Genomic DNA, 24073 nt, shown 5'->3' with positions numbered 1-24073 from the left:
CCAGAGAGGGACATGAGCGTTAAATAAAATTAAAAAGGAGTAGCTATCTGCTGCTGCCTGGTGGTTTAAAGAGGGAACATCACGCTCAATAAACTGTAAAAAGGTTCTGTCGTGTTTTCTGCAAATCACTGAATGAGTTACATGATTAAATTAATGCAATTAGGTGCAATTTCTAGATTTTTGAAGAAAGTCATAATGGGTCATTCAGGATATGATGCATGTTTCTTGTTTTGTTCTCATGTTGTTGATTTGTAGTTGGATATCAGAAGATGGATATTTTTGGATTATTTCACTGAAAAGTTCATATCTGGACATTTTATAGAACAAGAATTCCAGAGAACTTTTCTCTCATGCCTCCATGTTTAAAGGAGAATCGAAAAAACTGAGAAAAGTATTGATGAATAAATGATAAATGAGACATTATGCTGCAGTGTGTGTGAGATCTACTTTAATTTATTAAGATTTGTCTCTATTGTTTTAAATCTTGAGAGGCATGAGAGAAAAACAAGGTTGACCGGAAGAGTCATTTATATTAATAGTCCTTTTTAGGGGTGAAGTGTCCCTTTTAATACAGTTCCATAAAGGAATGAGGCGAGGTAAAGTGTGTAAAAAGTGTGTTTATTCTGATTGTACAGGCTTAAACGTCTCAGTAAAAATGTGTGTAGCAGACAAAAACATTACTTAGATGAATGTACATGAACAACAACAGCATTTTGATTCTTTAATCCTGGATCGATCTCAGACCACAAATCAAAAACACAAGTCCTCCTCGAGTATTTGCATAGGTCTATTTAAATATTCATCAGTAGCATTAAAAAAACAACACATGTATTTGCTCTCACACTGAAGATACGTCTTGTTCAGAATACAGAAAATCCACATTAAGTGGCTCATTATGTTTCTGGTCAGAGCAGTGACTCGGCCTCAGGAGAGGAGCAGCTTTGTATTCAGAGAGGAGGCTGACGGCTCCTCCAGGTCACCGTGTTCTCCAGATAAAACCCCTCATCACCAGCTAATGAAACCAGAGCAGAAACACCTCTCTGAGCTCGTCTGACGGACTTTCTCCTCGTTAAGAACGTTAATTAGCGCTCCACATTGAGATGCAAAGTCTAAATGTGCACTGGGCAAAAAGCCAAATGTAGTGGTTTACATAATAAGAAGAATACAGGCTACAGTGTTTTAAAAGTATTCACAGAAAAAATGGTAAATGAATTTACTCTGACTTTTGTAAACAGTGTGTGGCACCAAAACTAAGGCATCAAGTCATCAATAAATATTGATTATTTTTTAATAAAATGTAACATGAAATATGAAAGATATATCCATCCATTCCATTTTCCGTAACCTGCTTATCCAGTTAAGGGTTGCAGGGGTGCTGGAGCCGATCTCAGCTGTCAATGGGCGAAGGCAATGAAAGATATAGAAATTACAAAAAGTAATGAAGATCAACATTTAAATAAATGTTTCTATTTAGATGAGTTTTACTTTAAAGATATAAAACACTGATTTCAGCACCTTTTCAAATCTACAGAAGCTTTAAGGTTAAAAAAATCTCTTCTCTCAGAGATAGATCAGCCCTTCAGAAAGGTTTTTCTTTTATCTATGGAAGCCCTGAGAAAAACATTCTAGTTATCCAACAGTTATCATATAGAACTTAATTCCATTTTTGTGGTTTTCTTTTTATAAAAAAAAAAAACAGTGGCATGATGTAAACAACCTGATAGTTTAGAATAAAAGATCTGAAAAATAATTCATATCTGGTTGCTATGATAAGGACTGCTGTTGGCTTAAATACATTGTGGAATTGTGAACTATATTAATATAGAGTATTTTTAAGCAGTAATAATAGAACAGTGGGAGTTTTTTGTTAATCTGCAACTGCACAAAAAATTGAATTGCATCCAAATCAATGTTGTTACTAATCATTGATCAATCTACGGAAGCCTTAAGAGGAAGTGAAGAATAAAAATGTAGAGATCTATTTTCTAAGTCTGATCTAAATGTTTTCTCACCTATGAATGTGACTTATGAACAGATGAAAGAAGTTCCTTAATTTATTTTTCTTATCTATTTTTCTCCTCGTGTCCTCGTCTCCTCAGAGCTCCACGGTCCTCAGGTGTCCTCGTGGAGAAACAGCAGCCAACACGCTCTGAGGTAAACACTCGGACTGCTCCGCTGTGCTGCCGCAACAAGACCAGTGGGGCTTCCCCGGGTGTCCTCTATGACCGTGACCGCAACCTTTAAATCCTCCTACAGACAGACAGACAGACAGACAGACAGACAGACAGACAGACAGACAGACAGACATGTAGAAAGACAGACAGACAGACAGACATACAGACATGTAGACAGACAGACAGACAGACAGACAGACAGACAGACAGACAGACAGACATGAGATCAAAACAACTCCAAGATATCAGACTGGTGATGAGATTAAAGTTTCATCTTTTAAAGTTTAGTGTCTTGCTTCATAGCAGTCAGAAAGTAGTACTCAAGTTCTATACTTAAGTACAACTTGGAGGTATTTTACTTCAGTATTTCCACTTCATAGTTCTATATTTTGGAAGAGTACTTTCCCACCGTGGGAAAAAATACTGATCTTTTCAACTATGAAACAAGAAAACACATAAAGACAGTAAATAATCTTGATTTTCTCAACTCTTTAAGAAGTACATCTTGTATTTTTTTTTAACATATTTATTTATATTAACAAAGCTATTTATGATTTTTTATGCAGTGTGCAGCAAAATCAGTGTGACTTTTAGAGTCAAATAATTGCAGCTTCAAATATTCTAACAATATTGTATATCATTTTTGTTGCCAGTTCTTATTCCACCTTTTTTCTCCACTCATCCGTCTCTTTGTGGACATGCTGGGTTTAGACTGTTTGATAACGACAATAGAAGCTTCTTGGAGAGAAAATATAAATATAGCATGTCTTGCGGCTGTTTGATTCATAAAACATAGACATAATAAATGTGAGATAGTATTTTAAAAAGATGTAATAGTATCTAAAGCCTCTCTGATTGTGACATGTTTCCCGTCGTCCTCTGCGTACCTGGCATGGTTCCTGTGCAGCCACATCGAGCCTCTTTGGCTCCTCCGCTGGAGCAGAACGAGCAGCAGTGGAACGTTCCGCCGTGACGCCTCAACTTCCTCTTCACGTGCAGAAGAAACGGAGAACCCTGCAGGACCAGACGGGACAGAGACAGTTTGTCTTACTGTCTGTCTGTCTCTCTGTCTCAAAACAGTAAAGTGACTGCAGTTCTATAACTCAAACTGTCTTTAACGTTTCAAGAATCCCAGTAGACAAATGTTATGGATTGACATTCTATTCAATATTAAGTAAGAAGGTAAATAAATAAACAAACAAATAAATAAAATGCCTATGAAATTCATAAGTTAGGCAATACATATATCAATACATCTGTGATATGGATTGAATTTGACATTAGGAAATAAAAATCCCGTAAATGTGGAATTATAAAATAAAAAAAACTCTCCTGATATAAAAGAGCAGGCCTTTGAAAAACTTCCTTTTATATATTAAATATTATTTATTGATTTAATTAACACTATTGACACACACACACACACACACACACACACACACACACACACACACACACACACACATATACATATATATATATATATATATATATTTAGTATTTTTAATAGATTTATGTCAAAGCCATATTTATATGCACATATTTATTCACGTATTTAATATTAAATACATTTGTGTTACATCAAAGTTAATCAGATCTGTCACAGGCAGCCTGTTTTGTTTTGCCTGAAGACATTTGTGTCCACGTTGACATAACATGTCAGGATTATGTTAACAGCCCCGAGGCCGTAAACTGCAGGAAACACCACGACTCTAACATGCCGTCCTCATAATCAATAACTGTTCAAAGAACTATAAATAATAGTTGTTTTGGGAAAGACAAAATGAAAACAATGTTTCAACTAAAATCATTCCCTTCATTCTCATATATTTAGTTTCTTACCTTGACATGTTGAGCCTTCACACAGACCCACACTGAGTAGTCTCCTGTCTCCTCAGGTGTGTATGAAACTCTGTAGGATCCATCGCTGTTATCAGACACCGTCGTCTCCACTGAGCTGGAGGAACAGAAAGTTGTACTATCACTATAATAATAATAAGAAGAAAACTCCCATGTTATAAATCAGAAAGATCATCTTCTAACACTCATGTTGAAGAACTTAAGCCCCTCTCCCATTGGACAAAAAAACCCTCTCCAACATCTGTTTTTTTGTCTTTAGTGGACACACTCATATTTCTGGAGCGATGCCATGCGACACACATATAAGTGTATATATAATAAATAAATTAAACAGGGATTTGGCTCTCCTCAAAGTAAAAAAAAACTGTTATTTAACCTTGATGATCATCGAAACACACTTCATCCAAACTGGACAGACACAAAACCAAACTCTCTGTTAGTCTTTCCACTGTTCCAATAATTATAAACTCTGGTTTAATTAATTCATCGGGTTAGATGTGTAAAGAATGCTGTTATATCACTCCTCAAAGCTACCAAACTCCATTTTTACTCATATTTTCAGTTTATTTCTCATTTTGTGTCTGTTACTCTCGCTAATACGTTTGTTTAATATTAAATGTTCTTGTGGAAAATATGGAGGAAAATGCAATAAATATTTTAAACAAAATGTGATTTTTGAAAAGGTCATTAAATTGTGACTTTCCTCCAAACTAAAGGGACATAAATAGCACAGAGCACAGGTGGAGAGTCCTCTGTTGACCTGATCTGAGCAGCTGGGTGACAGACGGTGAAAAACTTTATCGACAGTGACACCAAAACTGCAGAGAAATGCTGGATGGTCGATGACTAAAACCTCACTGTGCCCCCCGTTGAAATGCCACATCACCAGGGTAAAAATAGAGCCATGAGTGCCTGGCTCCAGGACATTTATTGTCTTGTTGAATTAAAGTTTTAGCATCTATCTGGCCTGTTCCCTCTTACTTGGTGAGACAGAAAAAAATCCAAAAATGCTGACACAGCAGGTCCGACTCTCTGACACTCACCAGCTCTTCTTCTCCTTGTGGACGATGCTGACCTGGACCTGTTCTCCGCCTCGCTCCACCTGCTCCCCGGCCGAGTCTCTGCACACCAGGGTGAAGTGGCCCCGCTGGCCCTCCACGCCCCTCTGGAGACCTGTGACCAGGAGGGGTCAAAGGTCAGATGCCATAATGATGAGCAAACACACATATACTGATCATATCAGAGGTTTAATTTCATAACACTATTAATGACGAGATTTGTTTTAAATCAATAATTATCATTTGAAATGTGTTTTTATGAAGAACGCAAACACTATAAATTACTATAACAAATATAACATTTAAAAATGTTAATGTTTTATACACGTCAGAGCGACTGAAATTATTTTTGAGAAAAAAAATTGTCTGGATCCTTGAAGACCAGCTACTATAATCAAACAACTAAGGCATCTGTATCTGCCATTATGGATCATCAATGATCAGTAATTAGTATCGGCGGCAACAAAACATGATCAGGTATCTATACAAGTTATATTTGCTCCCTTTTTTATTAAAATGCTAATTGATCTGTGACTCTGATCTCTGATACGATCCGAACTTTGAGTTTTATGATCCGTTAATACCACTCATAATTCCTACCACTACCACTTAAACCTCCTGCTACTACTTCAATGACATCATCTGGACCTGTAATCTAATAGTACTCCTCTCTGCTGCTACTAATGTGTGTGAATTATCTGTGAAAACATGTGTGTGCAGCTGTCCCCGTTAACAACCCAGCTGGTCCAAATCCACCTCTTCAAACCTCCTCCCATCACACAGAGGAGACGGATAATCGGCACTAAGCCTGAGAGATTTCTGCTTTCTAAGAGTCGACAAATCTGGCCTTTCTCTGCCCAAAGAAGCAGTGTGGATAAAGTGCACTGCTCCGTACGTCTTAAAGGAACAGTGAGCAGCCACCTCCTACGCTCTGGCCCTTTAAACTGTGATCTGGCTGTGATTTGCGGTGGTGGAAAATAAAACAAAGTAAATTTAATCAACTACTGTACTTAAGAACAAATTTGTGGTACTTTTAAGGCGTTAAATAAAGTAAAAAAGTTAATCCTCACACTTGGGAAGCTGTAACATTTTCATTTTACTCGAAATATAATTTAAAAGATAAATAAATGATCAAAATTGTTGCTGATTACCTTTAAACTAATAGACTAGTATTACAGCACTATATTATCTTATTGTGTTTATAACTGTAATGCACACTCTACATTATATAAATGAGGGTTAAAGATACTTTTACTATTTCCAATTTATTTTGTTATAATTCAAATGTAATTAGGTTGGGAACACTTTACTTACTTCTGTACAATTCATCTTATATTATTATTAACATTATTATTATTATATTACTTACATCCCCATATTATCCACTTGTATTACTATTTTTTTATATTATTATCATCATTATCATAATCACCGTTATTATTATAATTATTTATTATTATTGTTATTAGTATCACTATTAACATTCTTCTTCTTCTTGTTCTTCTTCTTATTATAATTATTATTATTATTATTATTTTATTATTATTATTTATTATTAACTATCATTATATTATCGTTATAATACGTTTTTTTTTTTTAAGTAACTGTATGTAACAGGAGCGTCTTTCTCTGATGGACACTTTGTCTCTCTGAGGTTTTGTGTGTTTTTCCTGCATTCTAAACCCCTGGAGTTTGAACTTTTATTTGTTTTAAAGTAACTCATGTAGGTTTTTTCTTCCCTTCCCTCTTTTACAGCTTGTTTGTGTGTCTGTGCTTGAGTGTAAACATCCTCCTCGCTGCCTTCAGGCCTGTTGAGTCGCCTCCACATTCCTTCGGTCCTGCAGGAATTCTTTCAGACTTTGATCTGAAGCACCGATGAAGGTTAACAATAGTCTTTAACTGCTCCAGAGACCTGCCTCCCTCCCTCCCCCACATCCTCCTGCAGCTTCTCCCCACAGGGTGATCTCTGGAAATAGTTCTGGCATTCTTTCCGGGCTAAGTAGAAAAATAAGTATCTAACATGATAAGAGCTCTGGATGAATAATACACCCACAGCTTTTAAAACCAAAACATAACTCAATTGATGATGCACTTTTTGAAAACGTGGATACTGTAATGACGAGGAAAAGGGACCAGATCAGCAATAATAAGGATTAAAGGTGCATGACGAATATACTCGGCTGTGAATATCATGTGGATAGGGCTTTTATTGTGAAAGGTAAGAACAGGAGAAGTGGATCTGGTCTGCTCTGCTTTTATTACTTTATAATTTTTATAATGTTATTATTTCATTATTTTATTACTTTATTATTTTATTACTTTATTATTATATAATTTTATATATTTTTTATATATATTTTATTTTTATAATTTTAATTTTAAAATCCTATTTCATTGTTTTATAATTTTATAATTGTATTATTTTATTATTACTCTGTCCAATAGGAACAGTAATAAAGTGTCTTATATTTAAGACACTTTTATCCTCAGTGATGTACGAGACATGAGAAGAAGCTGAAAAGCTACAGAGCCACCTCATCTCTTAAAACAGAACATGTTTGCATTAGTTCTGGTCTACCTTCTCCTTCCATGGTGCACTTGCTGAGGTCCACAGTCTTGGTGTTGATCACCCCGACCAGTGGGTAGCCCTCCACTTCCCCAGCCGGCTCCCTGGCCATGAAGCTGATGCCGCTGCAGTCGTCAGGGGCGATGGTAGCCGGGTGCGGGTCGTAGCCCGTCTCTGCCAGGCTGGTCAGTCTCCTCAGGGTCACTCCTTTGGCGCTGAGGATCTCCACGTCCGAGCCACAGCTCAGCAGCCTCTCTGCAAACTCCACACTGCTGCCAACGTCCAGCAGAGCCTGCTGCAGCTGAGCCCTCTGCAGGTGGAGCTGGTTCCTGTTGGACAGAGTAATAATAAAATTATAAAATTATAAAATTATAAAATTATAAAGTAATAAAGTAATAAAATAATGAAATAATAAAATAATAAAACAATAAATTAATACAAATTATAAAATAATAAAGTATTAAAATAATAAAGTAATAAAATAATGAACTAATAAAACAATGAAATAATGAAATTATAAAATTATAAAAAATATAAAATTATAAAATGATATAATAATAAAGTAATAAAATTATAAAATGATATAATAATAAAGTAATAAAATAATAAAGTAATAAAATAATGAAATAATAAAATAATAAAAATGATAAAATAATAAAGTAATAAAATAATAAAACAAATAAATAATAAAATAATAAAAATTATAAAATAATAAAGTAATAAAATAATAAAACAAATAAATAATAAAACAAATAAATAATAAAATAATAAGCAGCCTCTCCCGAGAACTCGAGGAGAGATTTCTCTGCACTGTAAACCACTGAGGCCTGTCTAACCTCTCACACCACTCAGTGAATATGTTTACATGCACACTCATATTCAACGAAAATAACAATATTCTGAATGTGATATGGCTCATGTAAACATCATATTCCAAATGGAGCATTTTTCTAATTAAGACATGTAGGAATTGCCGATATTATTCAGGTTTTAGGAGCATTCTTTGGACACTGTTATGGCACTCTTTCCTGTTTAAAGTCACCTCTCTGCGTTGAACACAAACCATCTAGCCAATAGTTTTGAAAAGCTTGAGTAGAGATGCATGGCCAAAAGAAAGCATTATGAAGAACTAGGATATAAACAAGTTTTGGGATATGAGGAAATGTTGCAACGACAACCTTTTTAAGAAGGTGGTTGAAGGAATGAAAGAGGGAGGCTGTGTTCACACGGTCCAACAAGTCCTCCACCGCTGGAAAACTTTCATGTTATAGTTTGACACTTTGGGCATTAACCCGTCAAACACAGTGGAGAATGGCGTCCACGTGAGATTTACTGGCATGAGGATGCAGCATCTGGTCGCTTTACATTAATCTGAATTTGCACGGCTGCATGAAAAAGGAAATATAAGTAGAATATTCATTTTCATTATCCATATAAACGGCTAATAAAGAATATTGTCTTATTTGGAATAATGAATTTTAGTGATTGTAAACGTAGTCAGTGCTGCTAATATTTAACATGCTCTTTGACTTTGACTACAAAAGCCTGAGTTAGTAAATGCAAAGAAAATATTGTAGTAAAATGCTCAACTTTTGTGGTTGTTTTGTGATTCTCCATCCTTCCTTTCTTTCCTGTTGAAGGTCAGGAACGGAGGTCCCACTTTGAGGTATTGTTTTAACTTTCAGTAAGATTCCTTAAGATGCTAAATACTTGCTCCATATTTGCATTAAATATATCTCATACTACCTTAACTTCCCGTAATACTGTCACATGATGGTTGTGTCATACCTGCGTTGGACTCGTAGCTCCTCCAGGCGGTGCAGCAGAGACAGGCAGTGGGCCTCCACAGCGCTGGCGTACGCTCGCGCAAACTCCCTCACCTCGTTCCCTGTCGCATCCACGCGTGTCTGCAAAGCCTCCTGGGATACTTCCACCTGGGACAAAAAGACTTAGTTTTTAAATACTTGACATTTATTTGAATAAAGAAAGTCAACAATGAAAAATTCATGATGGTTAAGACAGGTTTTGAGTACGATTTTGTGTCTCCAGGTGGTTTGTGGGTTATTGGTGGTTTATGGGTTATTGCGTCATGTTGAATTACAGGTTTTAAAATTCATAGAAATGTGTTTAATGTTGACTTAGTGGTAGGATTCTTAAGGCTGTTAGCACAGACGGATTATGAGACAATGACTCACCACATCTCCTGTAGTGGAGCAAGACAGGCCTTAAGGTTGTTTGGCCTCTTTTTGTAGTTTTTTGTCTTTGTAATCATTTTGTGTCTTTTTGAATGTTGTGTCTCTTTGTTTTCATTTTGTGTCTCTTTGCCGTCATTGTGTTTCTTTTTGGGGTCATGTTGTTGTTTTTTTGGTAATTTTGAGTCTCTTTGTAGTATTTTTTTGTTTCTTTGTAGTCATTGCATGTCTAATTTTCCGGTCATTTTGTGTCTTTTTGTAGTTGTTTTGTTTCTCTTTGAGGTATTTTAGTGTATTTGAAAACATATACATTTTTAAATTTTGTATCTTAAGTTGTTTAGTGTCTTTTTGTGTTAATTTTGTCTCTTTGTAGTCGTTTTGTGTCTCTTTGTTGTAATTTGTGTCTCTTTGTGGTTATTACGTGTCTCTTTGAAGTCAATTTGTGGTTATTTTCTGTCTTTTTTGTGGTTATTTTCTGTCTTTTTTGGGTTATTTTCTGTCTTTTTTGGGTTATTTTCTGTCTTTTTTGTGGTTATTTTCTGTCTTTTTGTGTCTCTTTGTCTCTACCTGGTTGGTTTGTGTCTCTTTTATGATATTTTGTAACACTTTGGTCTACTGGACCTGTTCAGTGATCCATCCTTGGCCGTTATGAATCCTGAAGTTGGGATTAAAACGTACCAAACCACTGTTCCCATAAAACCTACATGATGTGGAACTTAAATGGGTCTATCTTTAAGTCTAAAGGAAACAGAATTTTTTTGTTTCTTTGTAGTCATTGCATGTCTAATTTTCAGGCCATTTTGTGTCTTTTTGTAGTTGTTTTGTTTCTCTTTGAGGTATTTTAGTGTATTTGAAAACATATACATTTTTAAATTTTGTATCTTAAGTTGTTTAGTGTCTTTTTGTGTTAATTTTGTCTCTTTGTAGTCGTTTTGTGTCTCTTTGTTGTAATTTGTGTCTCTTTGTGGTTATTACGTGTCTCTTTGAAGTCAATTTGTGGTTATTTTCTGGCTTTTTTGGGTTATTTTCTGTCTTTTTTGTGGTTATTTTCTGTCTTTTTTGGGTTATTTTCTGTCTTTTTGTGTCTCTTTGTCTCTACCTGGTTGGTTTGTGTCTCTTTTATGATATTTTGTAACACTTTGGTCTACTGGACCTGTTCAGTGATCCATCCTTGGCCTATCTTTAAGTCTAAAGGAAACAGACTCTGTTGCACCTTCTGCAGTGAGGCCTTCAGACGCTCCATGCGAGGTCTCAGGCGCACCGTCACCACCTCCCGGATGCGGTCTCCATGGCGATCGATCACGTCACGGGTGGGGCAGCAGCGGTGGTCGCGGTGCAGCGTGGCGGCACACTCCAGGCAGACGGGCAGGTCGCAGGGCTGACAGAAGAGCCGGAGCTCCTGGCCCGGGTGCAGCGAGCAGAGGACCGGCCGGCTCAGACGACCGCGAGACTTCAGCTCCTCCAGACGCTGAACGGAGTGAGACGCTGTTCGCTTCTGACGCCTGCAGAGAGAACAGGTACAGAGGCAAGTTTGTATTTCAGAATAAAGGTCCAGTTCAACGTCACATCTGGATAAAAATACAGCTGGAGATCAGACGTTTACGGCAAGAAAAGAGAAAAGAATAGAACTTAAAACTACAAAATAATCAAATAGAATAGAATTTACCTCTGAGGTTGACAGAAGACAGTAGAGGGGAATAGAAAAAAGTAAAGTAAGAGTATAACCTTGTTAGTCTGTTGGTGCGACAGCTCAAAATAAAACACATTAGAACTTTATTTTGGCTGATTTGAGCTTCACAAATACAAAAATGATTCACGCTTTTCTTCGTCTCTATTTCATTTGGATTTTGGCCTGATGTTTGGATTAAACAGGCAACTTCTAGTAATGACATGATTAATTAAATACAATGATCTGCAGATTTATATGGATGATGAAAACAATAGAAGAAGTCCTACAATGGAACCACAGCATGGGATAGAAAAGACTCGAACAAAACAGAACCTACCTGTGAGCTTGAGAGCAGAATAGAATAGAAGCTCACTCATACATGTGGAACAATGACAGAGAACCTAATTAAAGAACAGAATAGAAAGTGATCTATCTGACAGAAGAGTAGAACAGAATAGAGTAGAACCTTGCTTATCCTGACAACAGAAAGCAAATGAATATGCTCTGCATGAATGCAAATAGAATAGAACAGACTCTTCCTGTGCCTCTTACAGAGGCATACAATAGAATAGAACTGAATAGATTAGAATAGAATAGAACTGAATAGAACAGAATAGAATAAAACTGAATAGAACAGAATATAATATAATAGAATAAAATAGAATATAACTAAATACAGTAGAATAAAATAGAATATAACTAAATACAGTAGAATAGAATAGAACAGACTCTACCCGTGTGTCTGGCATCGTAATAGAATAGAATAGAATATAACTGAATAGAATATAATAGAATAGAATAGAACAGAATAGAACTGAATAGAACTGAATAGAATACTGAATAGAACTGAATAGAATAGAATAGAACTGAATATAATATAATAGAATTTAACTGAATAGAATAGAATACAGTAGAATACAGTAGAATAGCTGAATAGAACTGAATATAATATAACTGAATAGAGTAGAATACAGTAGAATAGAACATAATAGAACTGAATACAGTAGAATAGAATAGAACTGAATAGAATAGAATAGAATAGAACTGAATACAGTAGAATAGAATAGAACTGAATACAGTAGAACATAATAGAACTGAATACAGTAGAATAGAATAGAACTGAATACAGTAGAATAGAATAGAACTGAATACAGTAGAATAGAATAGAACTGAATACAGTAGAACAGAATAGAACTGAATACAGTAGAATAGAATAGAAGAGAATAGAATAGAATAGAACTGAATACAGTAGAATAGAATAGAATAGAACAGAATAGAACTGAATACAGTAGAATAGAATAGAACTGAATAGAATATAATAGAACTGAATAGAATAGAACTGAATACATAATAGAACTGAATAGAATATAACTGAATACAGTAGAATAGAATAGAACTGAATAGAACTGAATACAGTAGAACATAATAGAACATAATAGAATAGAATAGAACTGAATACAGTAGAATAGAATAGAACTGAATACAGTAGAATAGAATAGAACTGAATACAGTAGAATACAATAGAATAGAACTGAATACAGTAGAATACAGTAGAATAGAATAGAACAGACTCTACCTGTGCGCCTGGCAGCAGAACGCGCACAGGTTGACGCAGCAGACGTCGCAGCGGCTCTCTGCTCCTCCTCCTCCTCCTCCTCCTCCTCCTCCTCCTCCCTCCTCCTCCTCCTCCTCCCTCCTCCTCCTCCTCCTCCTCCCTCTCCCCCTCTCCACACAGGTCGCACCCCAGCGGTCCGTCCGTCACCAGGGTCTCCAGGAAGACCTCATCCAGAGCCAGGTGGTCGGTGCTCAGCCCTCCTGGTCCCGACGGAGGGATGTCCACCTCAGAGTCGCAGTCCGGGCAGAGCACCGTGACCTCCTCCTCCTCCTCCTCCTCCTCCTCCTCCTGGCTCCTGGACACTGAGAACGTCTCCAGCCGGCCGACGCAGTCCGAGCAGAAGGTGTGCAGGCAGGGGAGGATCTTGGGGTCCCTGTACAGACGTCCACACACCCCACACACCGCCCTGGGGTTCACCACCCTGGACTGCTGCACCTTCTCTCTCTGCTCGGACATGGTCAACATGTTTGGAGACCTCCGGTGAGACGCACAGAGCTCCACCAACAGATTTAAATACAGTAGAATAAAATAGAACAGACCTGTGCCTCTTACAGAGGATAAAACCTCTCTCTGCTCCACACATGCAACTAAAACACCAGGTTTCCACACTTTAAACACACTTTAATTACACCCCAGAGCCTCAAAATCCCACCGGAAAGTCCCACAGAAGTTGTCTCCCTGGGACATTTGACACCTCACTCCCTTGTGGACCAATAGGAGGCCTCTCTCGCCTTCCCGGGGGTTGATCCAAAGACTTCCAGGACTCTTTACTTCCAGCCTGGGACTCTGAGTGTCCCCATCTACTGGCAGGACAGATCAATGCTTTTTTTTTTTTCAGACATTTATACTTTTTTCTCATGAATCTGAAAAGGAAAAACATGCACATGCACCGTATTGGTAATAAATATGATTTATATAATCTATGACATGACAATAAAAACCTGTGTAAACATTACACTGTGCAATAATAGTTAAAATAGTTTTTTCTGTCTGTAAATATAATATTTCAGTTATTGTTGATTTTCTACTGTTTTTATTGCTTATTTATAATACTTGTTTTTTTATTTTCATTTTTTATTTTTATCTTGTCTTTCTTTACTATGTCTCTTGTGTGCACTTTACTCTTTGCTGCTGTAAGCCTGCAAATTTCCCCACTGCGGGACTAATAAAGGATTATCTTATCTTATCTTATCTTATATATGTATATTAATTGATATATATATGTTTTATGAAACTGCATTATTCTCCTTTGACATCACACACTTTGAAACAAACCCACTTCAGAACAGTTCATTTATTAATTAACTCAGCAATACAAAAGCAGTAGGGTACTTATGTAATAAAGTCATTGTATAGGCTGAAATTTAATATTTCAATATTTTAATTTCAATTCTTTATATAATTTTTCTGCAGTTTCTCCACATATATGGCGATTCCTCCTTTTTACGTTGTACAGACATTCTAAATAATAATTACACTTAATAAAAAAAATCTAGATTGCGCTTTAACCTAAAACTTAACAAATACATCTTAGAAAGTAAAAAATAAAATGTTGATTGACAAAATTCTGTTACACTGTAACAACGCCCACTATAAAAAATTAAGCAATTGTGTAATTAGGTGAGATGATAGAAGCTGAGGATGCTGGTCGTGATGATCAGGTGGGTTGATGTCAGCAGAGAGGATGCAGTGCTGAAAGTGAAGTATGTGTTCTCTGTAACACCAGCACCTGCAAAATAAGAGAGCAGATTCAAAATCATATACATTTAATCTGTTTAAAGCTTTGTCAATTTTTTTTTCTTTGTGCAATATGACAAAAATATGAATATTTATACTTTTTATGTAGAAATATCTGCTAGAAGACAGTTTAAATTAAAGAAACATCACACCGGTTGCACTCAGAGAAACAGTAATAAAACATTTAATCACAATGAAAGCAGCAGAGGCTAGAATATTCTCACTTTTAGTCCCTAATATGCCCAGAGGGACTACTGAATGGACCCCCCTTGCTTTCACCTGCAAAACATCACTCAAAATGACACGTACCAACCCAGAAGAGACTCAGAATGACCGCAAAGAGAAATGAAAAAACTCTAAAGAGACACAAAAAGACTACAAAAGAACTACAAAAAGATTCAAACATTTACAAAGTGACACAAAATGATTACAGAGTGACGCAAAACCAGAGAGAGAGACTTGTAACCAATTACATAGAAACACCAAACAACAAGAAAAAGTGGCTTAACATTCTTGAGGGTTGTCTGTCTTGCTCCTATCTGGGGCATTTTGCATAAAAAATGAGAAAACAAACTAATAAATAAACCTGAAATAAACCTTGATGGTATCATCAGGGTTATTTTCTCATCAGAGTAGCAGAAGACTCCATAAACCCATAGAACTGTATATAAGAGGTATATGTGGTCACTACGATGTCACCTGTTGGTTTGTGGACTGCCGTTTTGAAGCCCTGATTTTAGCATTTTGGCCGTCGCCATCTTTGTTTTTTGCAACCAGAAGTGACACAGAGCCACCCTCTGCTATAATAAGAACTGAAAACACGGATAACTCCTAGACCTGACAACATCGCAGTTAATACCTGTCAATCAGTGTGTAGCCCCGCCCTAAAGCATCCCCTGCTTTATGGTCTGTTTGACTCTAAATGGAGCATCATTTACTAAATGAACATCATGCTGTATTGAAGAAGACTTGAAACTAGAGATTGAGACCATAAACTCATGTTTACAATGTTTACTGAGGGAATAAATCAAGAGAGAAGTAGAGTCATTTTCTCATAGACTTCTATACAACCAGAGGAGTCGCCCCCTGCTGGACAGGAGAGAGAATGCACATTTACGGCACTTCAGCATTGGCTTCACTTTACAGACCTGGAGGTTGCGACCTGATTCAACCGGCAATCGACACGCCAATTCACAACACATCAACTCAAGAGATGTTGACATTCAGCTTCTAAAGACATTCATATTGACACAAGATTACCTGTAAAGGTTGCTTTAGAGTTGGCGGTCACCAGATCATTTCCAATCCTGCACTTGTAGGAGTCACTGACGTTGACGTTTGTCAGCGTGCTGACAACACTGAATATCCCCAAAGAGTTTTCAGTGAAGTTCGTGATTGCACTCAGGCCGTTCCCGTAAAAGTCCGACCATGTCACGTTTGGTTTAGGTAACCACCTGGTCGCCTCAGCAGTCAGAACGCCGTTGGTGAATTTAAATGTGGGGGCTGAAAAGGCTGAGACAATAAAAGCATGAACCTGACTTTTCAAATGGTCATAAAATGTAGAAAAGGAAATAAATCAAGTGTAATAAAGGGTTTAACAATACAGTTAATGAGAATAGAGGAGGGAGAAGTCTGTGTATCTTTAACCCCCTATTTAGTATTAATAATAAGTACATAGACAATTGATGAAACCCACTATAATGTATGTGTACACTGATCTAAGGACATTCTAAGTGTTTATTAACGAGAAACTTGTCCTAAAAGGAGAAGCTATAAATACTGTCTCCTTAAATCTGTTTACAAGCACATATCAAATGTTTATATACTGCTTATGAATGTTAATGTTCTCTAATAGATTCACTGTCAAAGCAAACACAAAGTGAAACTGGAAGGACGAGTTTTCCTACCTGCGGTTTTGAGTTGAATCTTCACCTGCCCACTGCCACCAGAGGAGCTGATGCTGCAGGTGTACTCCCCTCCGTCGCTCTCTCTCACACTCCTCAGCATCAAGGAGGCGTTCCCCACCAATAAAGCGTTGGGGAAGAGCTGGGTTCTGCCTTTGAACTGCGAGTTCTGGTTGACCAGAGAAGGAGCTCCGTCCTGATACCGGTAAACGGGCCCCGTCAGCCCCGTCTTCTCCCAGGTGACGGACACTTTGCTTAATCTGGCCGATTGACTCTTTGCGTTCAGATAGCAGCTGAGGAGCTCATCGTCGCCGAGGCTGGCGATGGGTGAAATGTTGTTACTTATCACCTCGGACAATTGTCCTGTGGGACCAGGACCCAAAAATAAGAGAATATGTTATCAGCTTTGACATTTTGGTGTAAATGCAACATTATTTTAAAGGAGCAGTGCGTGAAATTTAGTGTCATCTAGTGGTGAGATGGCAAATTGCAGCAGACTAAATGCCCCTCCGCTCACCCCGCCCTTAAAAAGCAAACTACGGTGGCCATGAGGTATCTTAAGAATTTTATTAATACTAGCAGCTACTCTTATTGATACTCTCTTCTTCTTAACAACTAAATATTTGCTTTTTAACATACATATATAATATAAAATAGGATTATAATTAATTGACATTTTTGGTAGGACTAAATATTGTTTCTATAGCAGCAGTAATGTTTACAACACCAAAGTCACTATATTAAGTAATTAATATCTCACTGGAAACAAATGTTAAATGTCAATAAAATGAACTGAGTTAAGTTTATAAAGAATGAACACAGACATCCGTCAGTATCAATCATTCCCCCTGTCCTCTGTCCTCCTGGCTTTACATTATTCCTTTAAAAAAACTACCTGCTACTTCATCCGCCTTTTCATTCTATGCAGATATGATTGTTAACCTGATATTTGATAACATGATTAGGAGTCTTTTTGGCAACCGAACGCTCTTAACTTAACCTGAACCCTGAACTGAACCACATCTGTGGTTAAACCCTATCTGCACATAATAAACAGGAACAGGAAGTGTGCGGGTATTTTTTCATCTTCCAATCGATAGCCCCTTAAAAATCTATTATCTTAGAAGGTAATTCAACTGCACCTTCAAATGCACATAGTACAACACACATAAAGCTGCACACACACACACACACACACACACACACACACACACACACACACACACACACACACACACACACACACACACACACACACACACACACACACACACACACACACACAGGGTTTTAAACACGTGGTGGTGTTGTGTTAACCACATGAATGTATCCCTTCAGGCCTGACAGAGCCTGCCAATGCTGACAAGATCTCATAAAGAATCCGTCTGGTCTTACCTGATAAGGACAAGGCTAAGATGAGGATGATGACCGCCCCGAATAAGACAATGAGGGTTATCATGCTGCACGCAAAGAGAGACACACAAACATGGAACAGTGTAAGGGAACAGACGAGCGGCCGCTTTGGGCTCAAATCAACTTGCAGATCAACTACACAAGCTGAAACAAGAAGCTTTAACAGCTGTAGACATCTGCAGACATCCGGCGGTGAAAGAAGTGTGTTTGCACATCATTTACTTCAGAATCAGCATAAAAAAAATACTTGTTCAGAAGTAGAGGTTTTGCATTAATCACCTTACTTAAGAAAAGTCAGCTAAATTTACTTAAAGCACCAAAAGTTCTGCAGAAAAAACACCTATGACCGAATGTATTATATTATTAGTAGATTGTTATATAAAGAAATTAGAAGTATTAGTAATTTTTGCTCTTTGGGCCTTGAACTGTTTCATTCAAATTCAACAGATTTGTAAGTCAAATGTCTCTTAGTTGAAACAGCTAACAACTAGACATCTGAAATGAAACAAGGGGCCTCTACTGGACACTGCCGGTTTCATAATTAAGATAAGATAAGATAAGATAATCCTTTATTAGTCCTTTATCCTTTATTAATTAACAATACATTTTATTTTAAAATCTGAAATCTGAAAAGAAACCAGTATCTATAGCTGTTAAATTCAAGTATAAAGTAGCATTAAATTAATTTATTCAAAAAAAGTAACTTAAAATACCAAAGTACTGATAGTACTATATACTTTCCACTGCTGAGACCTTTACGTTTTCAGAATTGAATCACCATCAGTAGAGAACACATTCAAACCTGCAGAAGATGATCTGCCCGATGGTCGCCATGTCTGCTTATGAAACCTCTCGAGAAGAACAAATTATTTGATCCTGTCGCTGAAGTCAAAGGTCCAGTCACGACTTTCCTCCAGAAACCATCCACAGTCACACTCTACCACCAAACAGACTTTTTCTGCTCCAACAGAGCCTCCCTCACAGCACTTTAAACGACACACCATGAGTAAATATTACCTTTAAGGTGTGTGCTTCATGCTTGTTGATGTGTCGTCATAAGAGCTCATTTATCTTATCAAAATAAAGGTGAAGGCTACTAATTTTCAGGATTAATTGGCTCCAATTCCGCACCTTTTTCCCAGTGACATTTGTTTAGTTTTTTAAATATACTGTAAAAATGTATTAAAACTGTAGTGTAACTATGAAATGGGTTGGGTTATTATATACTGGAGTATTAGGTACCGTTTTTTGAAGATACAAGTACTGTGGGTTTCAATTTACTCAAGGTGGAGTACTTTTCAATGTGGCATGGTGGTTTTTGAAAATAAAATAAAGGAAAAGACGGTAGATGCTTCGTCTTCTGAAGGTAATGATGCGTTATGAAACGTAGCATTGATAAGCCGTGACGTTACTGGTGCTTTTTAATGTTTTGCTGTCATTTATTTTCACGCTGCGGCACAAATCTTCTTTTCTCTCTCTGTCTGGTTGAGCTCAGCCAACTATACCCACACATAGACAAACATCCACACACAAACAAAGCGTGTCTGCTAAAAAAAAAATCAAAACATTATCAACAAACCTGTGGAACAAGAACGGACATGTAAACAAAAGTGAAACCTAGTTCAGTCGGCCACTACCGCTATGCTTACACGGACACAGTGCGGACATTCAGCTGAATGCATTTCGTTGTTAATTTCTCTGCCAGCTGAGACAAAGCAGACAAGTGGACAGAAGACAGAAGCAATGACTGATACTGACGAATGTCTGTGTTCTTTATTCTTTATAAACTTCACTCAGAAATGTTATTTAGCCGCAGAGAATGATCAGCTGACTCTTCAGTGTTTCAGCATGCTTAAGCTCATTGTTTCGAGTCTGCTGAAGGCATAAACCGCAGACTGTATACTTCCCGCCCTGCACCGAACAGCAGACAGACAAAGTTAGCAACCAGCTGAAGCAGCATATTTTACAGTCATTATGGAAGTGAAATAAAAAGTTGGCACATTGTGGTTTATCACTGTGACGGGCCGATGTTATATTAGATTATGAACAAAACAGTTTCTCTTTGTTCATCTGGTTCACCTTTTTCTCAGTCGGTTGAAGAGAGAGCATCACCTCTTTGAACTCCTCAGGGTAAGAAGTGTGAATATCTCACACTTAACCTGTTATTTTTCAGCCACCATGACTCACTTCAGTCATGATTTTCCTCCACAAATCTTTCAACTAATTACTACAGCTGTGAGTACGCTCCTGCTGATAGTTCTCGTCTACATCCTGCAGTACCTATTTGACTTGGATTTTGTTTGCTCGTGCACACCAGTTACAATTATCAATCTAAATACTGTTCTGTACCTGTTGATCCCTCCACTGATCCTCACCTGGGTTGTCACCATCATTGAGTCTTTCCGCGGTCGGAGGGTTAATTCCAGATGGCAAAGATTTTGTCAAGCCAACGTCTGCAGCTATTTGGTTAAGGTAGCGATCAGCTATTTCAGCCTGACAGTGGTATGGACGGTCACTGTTTTGATTGATGGAGACTGGTTCTTTTGCCTGATGACAAGTCGAAACTCCTCTCAGACGAGAATTCCTTGCAAAAACCAGCTGAGCGACGAAGATAACCTCATTAAAGCCGCTTATAAATCAACATCACTTGTAAGTATCAACACTTCACATTCAACAATTCCTCTGACTGAAACCACAATAATTTTGTGCTTTGTGTTCCTCGAATTATAAAAAAATAAATCTTTGTTAAAGTTGACCCCTTTTTCTATTTTGCAGGAATATGGCTTTATTATAATAGGTTGTATCATTTTTCTTTGGATTATTGTTGAATTCTTTCGTGGATTAAGGAAGACAGAGTGCTTCTGTTGCAAATGTGAGCAGTGGAGCCCTCTTTACTACAAAGTGGTTTATGAAAATCTTCTGGCAGACCATGTGAGCAGCCATTTGCAAGAGGAGCTGACAAAGATAGCAACAACAAGAGCAGAGGCAATCTGTGCGCCCTACCTCGATGCTATCAGGAAACACGAGCAGTCGGTTCATAATACAGGTGATGGCAGCAACCGTTTCGAGAATAATGTTGCGGAAGCTTTGGTTCAAATTTCTGCCTCAGATTTCTACTTGAGGGAAAATAAAAGATGATTAACATGCAGGAGCAGAGACATTAAACCAGGAACTTTCACCAGAGTTGATGGGCTCTCCTGAGCAAGATGATTCACAAGCAGGAGCAGAGACATTAAACCAGGAACTTTCACCAGAGTTGATGGGCTCTCCTGAGCAAGATGATTCACAAGCAAGCAGAGACATTAAACCAGAACTTTCACCAGAGTTGATGGGCTCTCTGAGCAAGATGATTGAGCAGAGACAATAAAAGAACTTGTCACCATGAAGCAAAAAAACAAGCCATCTTTATGTGGTTTCAAGGATGAAGACATACAAAAATGATATGGGCACAGTCCATCTTCACAAAAATGATATGGGCACAGCTTGCCCGATGTACCGCTGTTATTAGTCTGAGCTTTCTGCCAGAACCTAACAAGTATACAATAATGACGTTGTTAATGTCTTTTCACCAGGAAATGTAATGATCTAAACTATGTGCTGAATAATCACCCAACTCTTTAAAATGTTCTCGCATGCTTTAGCTCATTGTTTTACAGCCCGCTGCAGGCACAAACCCACAGACTGTACACTTCCTGCCCTGCACCGAACAAGCAAAATTCCAATAAATGATGCTGAAGTTGCTTTGTCTCTGCTAATAAGATGTACATATCAGTTGTCTAATGATCAAATGGTAGTTTTTTGTTTTCAGCTTGTGCCGCTGCCGCCCAATGGCCAAAAAATCAATTAAAATCAATAAATAAAGCATAAATCCTGTTTTAAGACACTTTGGTATTGATTTGTATTGCATTCACATGAAACTGTTTTTCTGAATTAAAGAACCTGACATTCCTGTGAGAACTTCTGATTTACTAGAGATCTTGATTTCATGGAAGCAAACATGTCCTGGCTGCCTGATTTTTAAGCAAAAACCTGATTGTCACGTTATATCCGTGAAGTATGACATATCGGTCCAACTGATTCTGGAGAAACACCGCAATGTACAGCAGATCACAATTGATCATTTTTATCCGTCCTGAACTGACAAATTGATAACAATATCTACCTTACTACTTAAAGACACATTAAATCATTTGAATCCAAATAAAACTGGATTAAAGGAAACAGGCAAGACATGTTTCACTCCATGAAAACAAGCTTAAAGGAAAAATAGCATTCCCACAATAAAAAAATTGCAAAAATTGCAAAAATCGTAATCTTATATATCATTCTTTGTAATTAAATGTTATTGTCCTTAGCTCCAGCACCTCAGCTGAATATGATAAGGGGTGAGCATCGTTTTCTTCTCCATTCTTATATTGTTAATTCAGAAAACGTCTATTTTTGGAACAAAAACCACAGGAACTTAATCATGTTTCTTTTTCTTATTATTCTTTAGCAGAGTCTTAAATGTTACTAACACTTTAATTGTGATATGCTGGGATGTCTTGGAACTACTTTGTATTTGTGTTTATAGAAAGGGAGATGCAAAACATTAAAACACAGCTGTTTTTCTACTTCATTACATTCAATCACCTATTATATATATGAAGATATTTGCCTTCTGGTTTGAGATTCTAAGGAGCATTGCACCATCTGTTGGTAATACTGGGTAAAATATATTTCACCAAAGTGGTAGAGTTTATATGGTTTGTGGAAACTGGGTATTCCCCGTGATTACACATTCTGTGTTCTGGTATTTCTGATTCCAGTGATTACCAGAGCAGACCCAAAATAAATAAATTCCAGTAATGTTTGTATTGTTGCTCATATTTAACATTTCTTACTCTAGAGACAGCGGAGCTCCATCAATCCACACCCAGCTATTCTCCTTGACTCTGTCAAACCAATCCAAGCTTACGTTTCCACCTCGGGAAAGTAGTGCAGGTAGATAATAAAATGAAATAAATAAAAAGACAGTAGATACTCCGTCTTCCTTGGAGTCCACAATCTTGCACCACTAAGGCTCGCAGAATCAGTAATCTCTTCTAAATCACTTCTTAAAACCCATTTTTACTGATTGGCTTTTATGTGATGTCGTCGCTTTACTGCTTTCTTTTTAATATTGATATTATTATTTTATTTGACAAAATGATTTTATTATATTTATTTATATATATATTTCATTTATAATATTTTATTTCTCTATGTTATTTCTTAGTTTATTTACTTATTTTGTTCTTATCATATCAATACATTTCAATGTTTCATCTATTGTACTCTTTTATCAGCCATCTTTCTATTGCCTTGCTTTTGATGCTTTGTCTGGCAAAGTAATTTGTAAATTCTATTTTAAAGGTGCTATATAATTGAAGTTATTATTATTATCCATCCATCCATCCATCTCCTTCCGCTTATCCGGGGCCGGGTCGCGGGGGCAGCATGCTAAGGAGGATCCTCCAGACGTCCTTCTCCCCAGCAACACTTTCCAGCTCCTCCTGGGGAACCCCGAGGCGTTCCCAGGAGATATATACTCTCTCCAGCGTGTTCTGGGTCTACCCCGGGGCCTCTTACCAGTTGGACGTGCCTGGAAAACCTCTAAAGGGAGGCGTCCAGGAGGCATCCTGATCAGATGCCCGAGCCACCTCAGCTGGCCCCTTTCGACGCGAAGGAGCAGCGGCTCTACTCCGAGCTCCCTCCGGATGTCTGAGCTCCTCACCCTATCTCTAAGGCTGAGCCCAGCCACCCTACGAAGGAAGCTCATTTCGGCCGCTTGTATTCGCGATCTCATTCTTTCGGTCACTACCCAAAGCTCATGACCATAGGTGAGGGTTGGAACGTAGATGGAC

At 37.5% G+C, this 24073-nt stretch overlaps 2 protein-coding genes across 2 annotated transcripts; both read right to left on the bottom strand.

Moving 5' to 3' along the window:
- Nucleotides 1–608: 608 nt before the first annotated feature.
- trim45 (tripartite motif containing 45) lies at nucleotides 609–13630 on the bottom strand. Its single transcript, XM_054615488.1, is given in 9 exon segments — nucleotides 609–2250; nucleotides 3062–3188; nucleotides 4017–4131; nucleotides 5078–5207; nucleotides 7671–7987; nucleotides 9447–9592; nucleotides 11064–11352; nucleotides 13096–13171; nucleotides 13251–13630. Coding segments are annotated over 9 exon segments (1704 nt in total). The 5' UTR covers nucleotides 13600–13630; the 3' UTR covers nucleotides 609–2095.
- Nucleotides 13631–14750: 1120 nt separating this feature from the next.
- Nucleotides 14751–19022, bottom strand: vtcn1 (V-set domain containing T cell activation inhibitor 1). Its single transcript, XM_054615856.1, has 5 exons — nucleotides 18991–19022; nucleotides 18171–18235; nucleotides 16779–17138; nucleotides 16132–16383; nucleotides 14751–14863 (listed from the first exon to the last, which is right to left on the bottom strand). The coding sequence occupies exons 1-5, from the start codon at nucleotides 19020–19022 to the stop codon at nucleotides 14751–14753; spliced, it is 822 nt and encodes a 273-aa protein (XP_054471831.1).
- Nucleotides 19023–24073: the final 5051 nt, after the last annotated feature.

The sequence above is a fragment of the Anoplopoma fimbria genome, chromosome 16 (genome assembly GCF_027596085.1).
Source record: "Anoplopoma fimbria isolate UVic2021 breed Golden Eagle Sablefish chromosome 16, Afim_UVic_2022, whole genome shotgun sequence".
Classification (NCBI taxonomy): Eukaryota; Metazoa; Chordata; class Actinopteri; order Perciformes; family Anoplopomatidae; genus Anoplopoma; species Anoplopoma fimbria.
The sequence above is the reverse complement of the archived record's forward strand: the minus strand, read 5'-3'. Positions and strand labels throughout refer to the sequence as shown.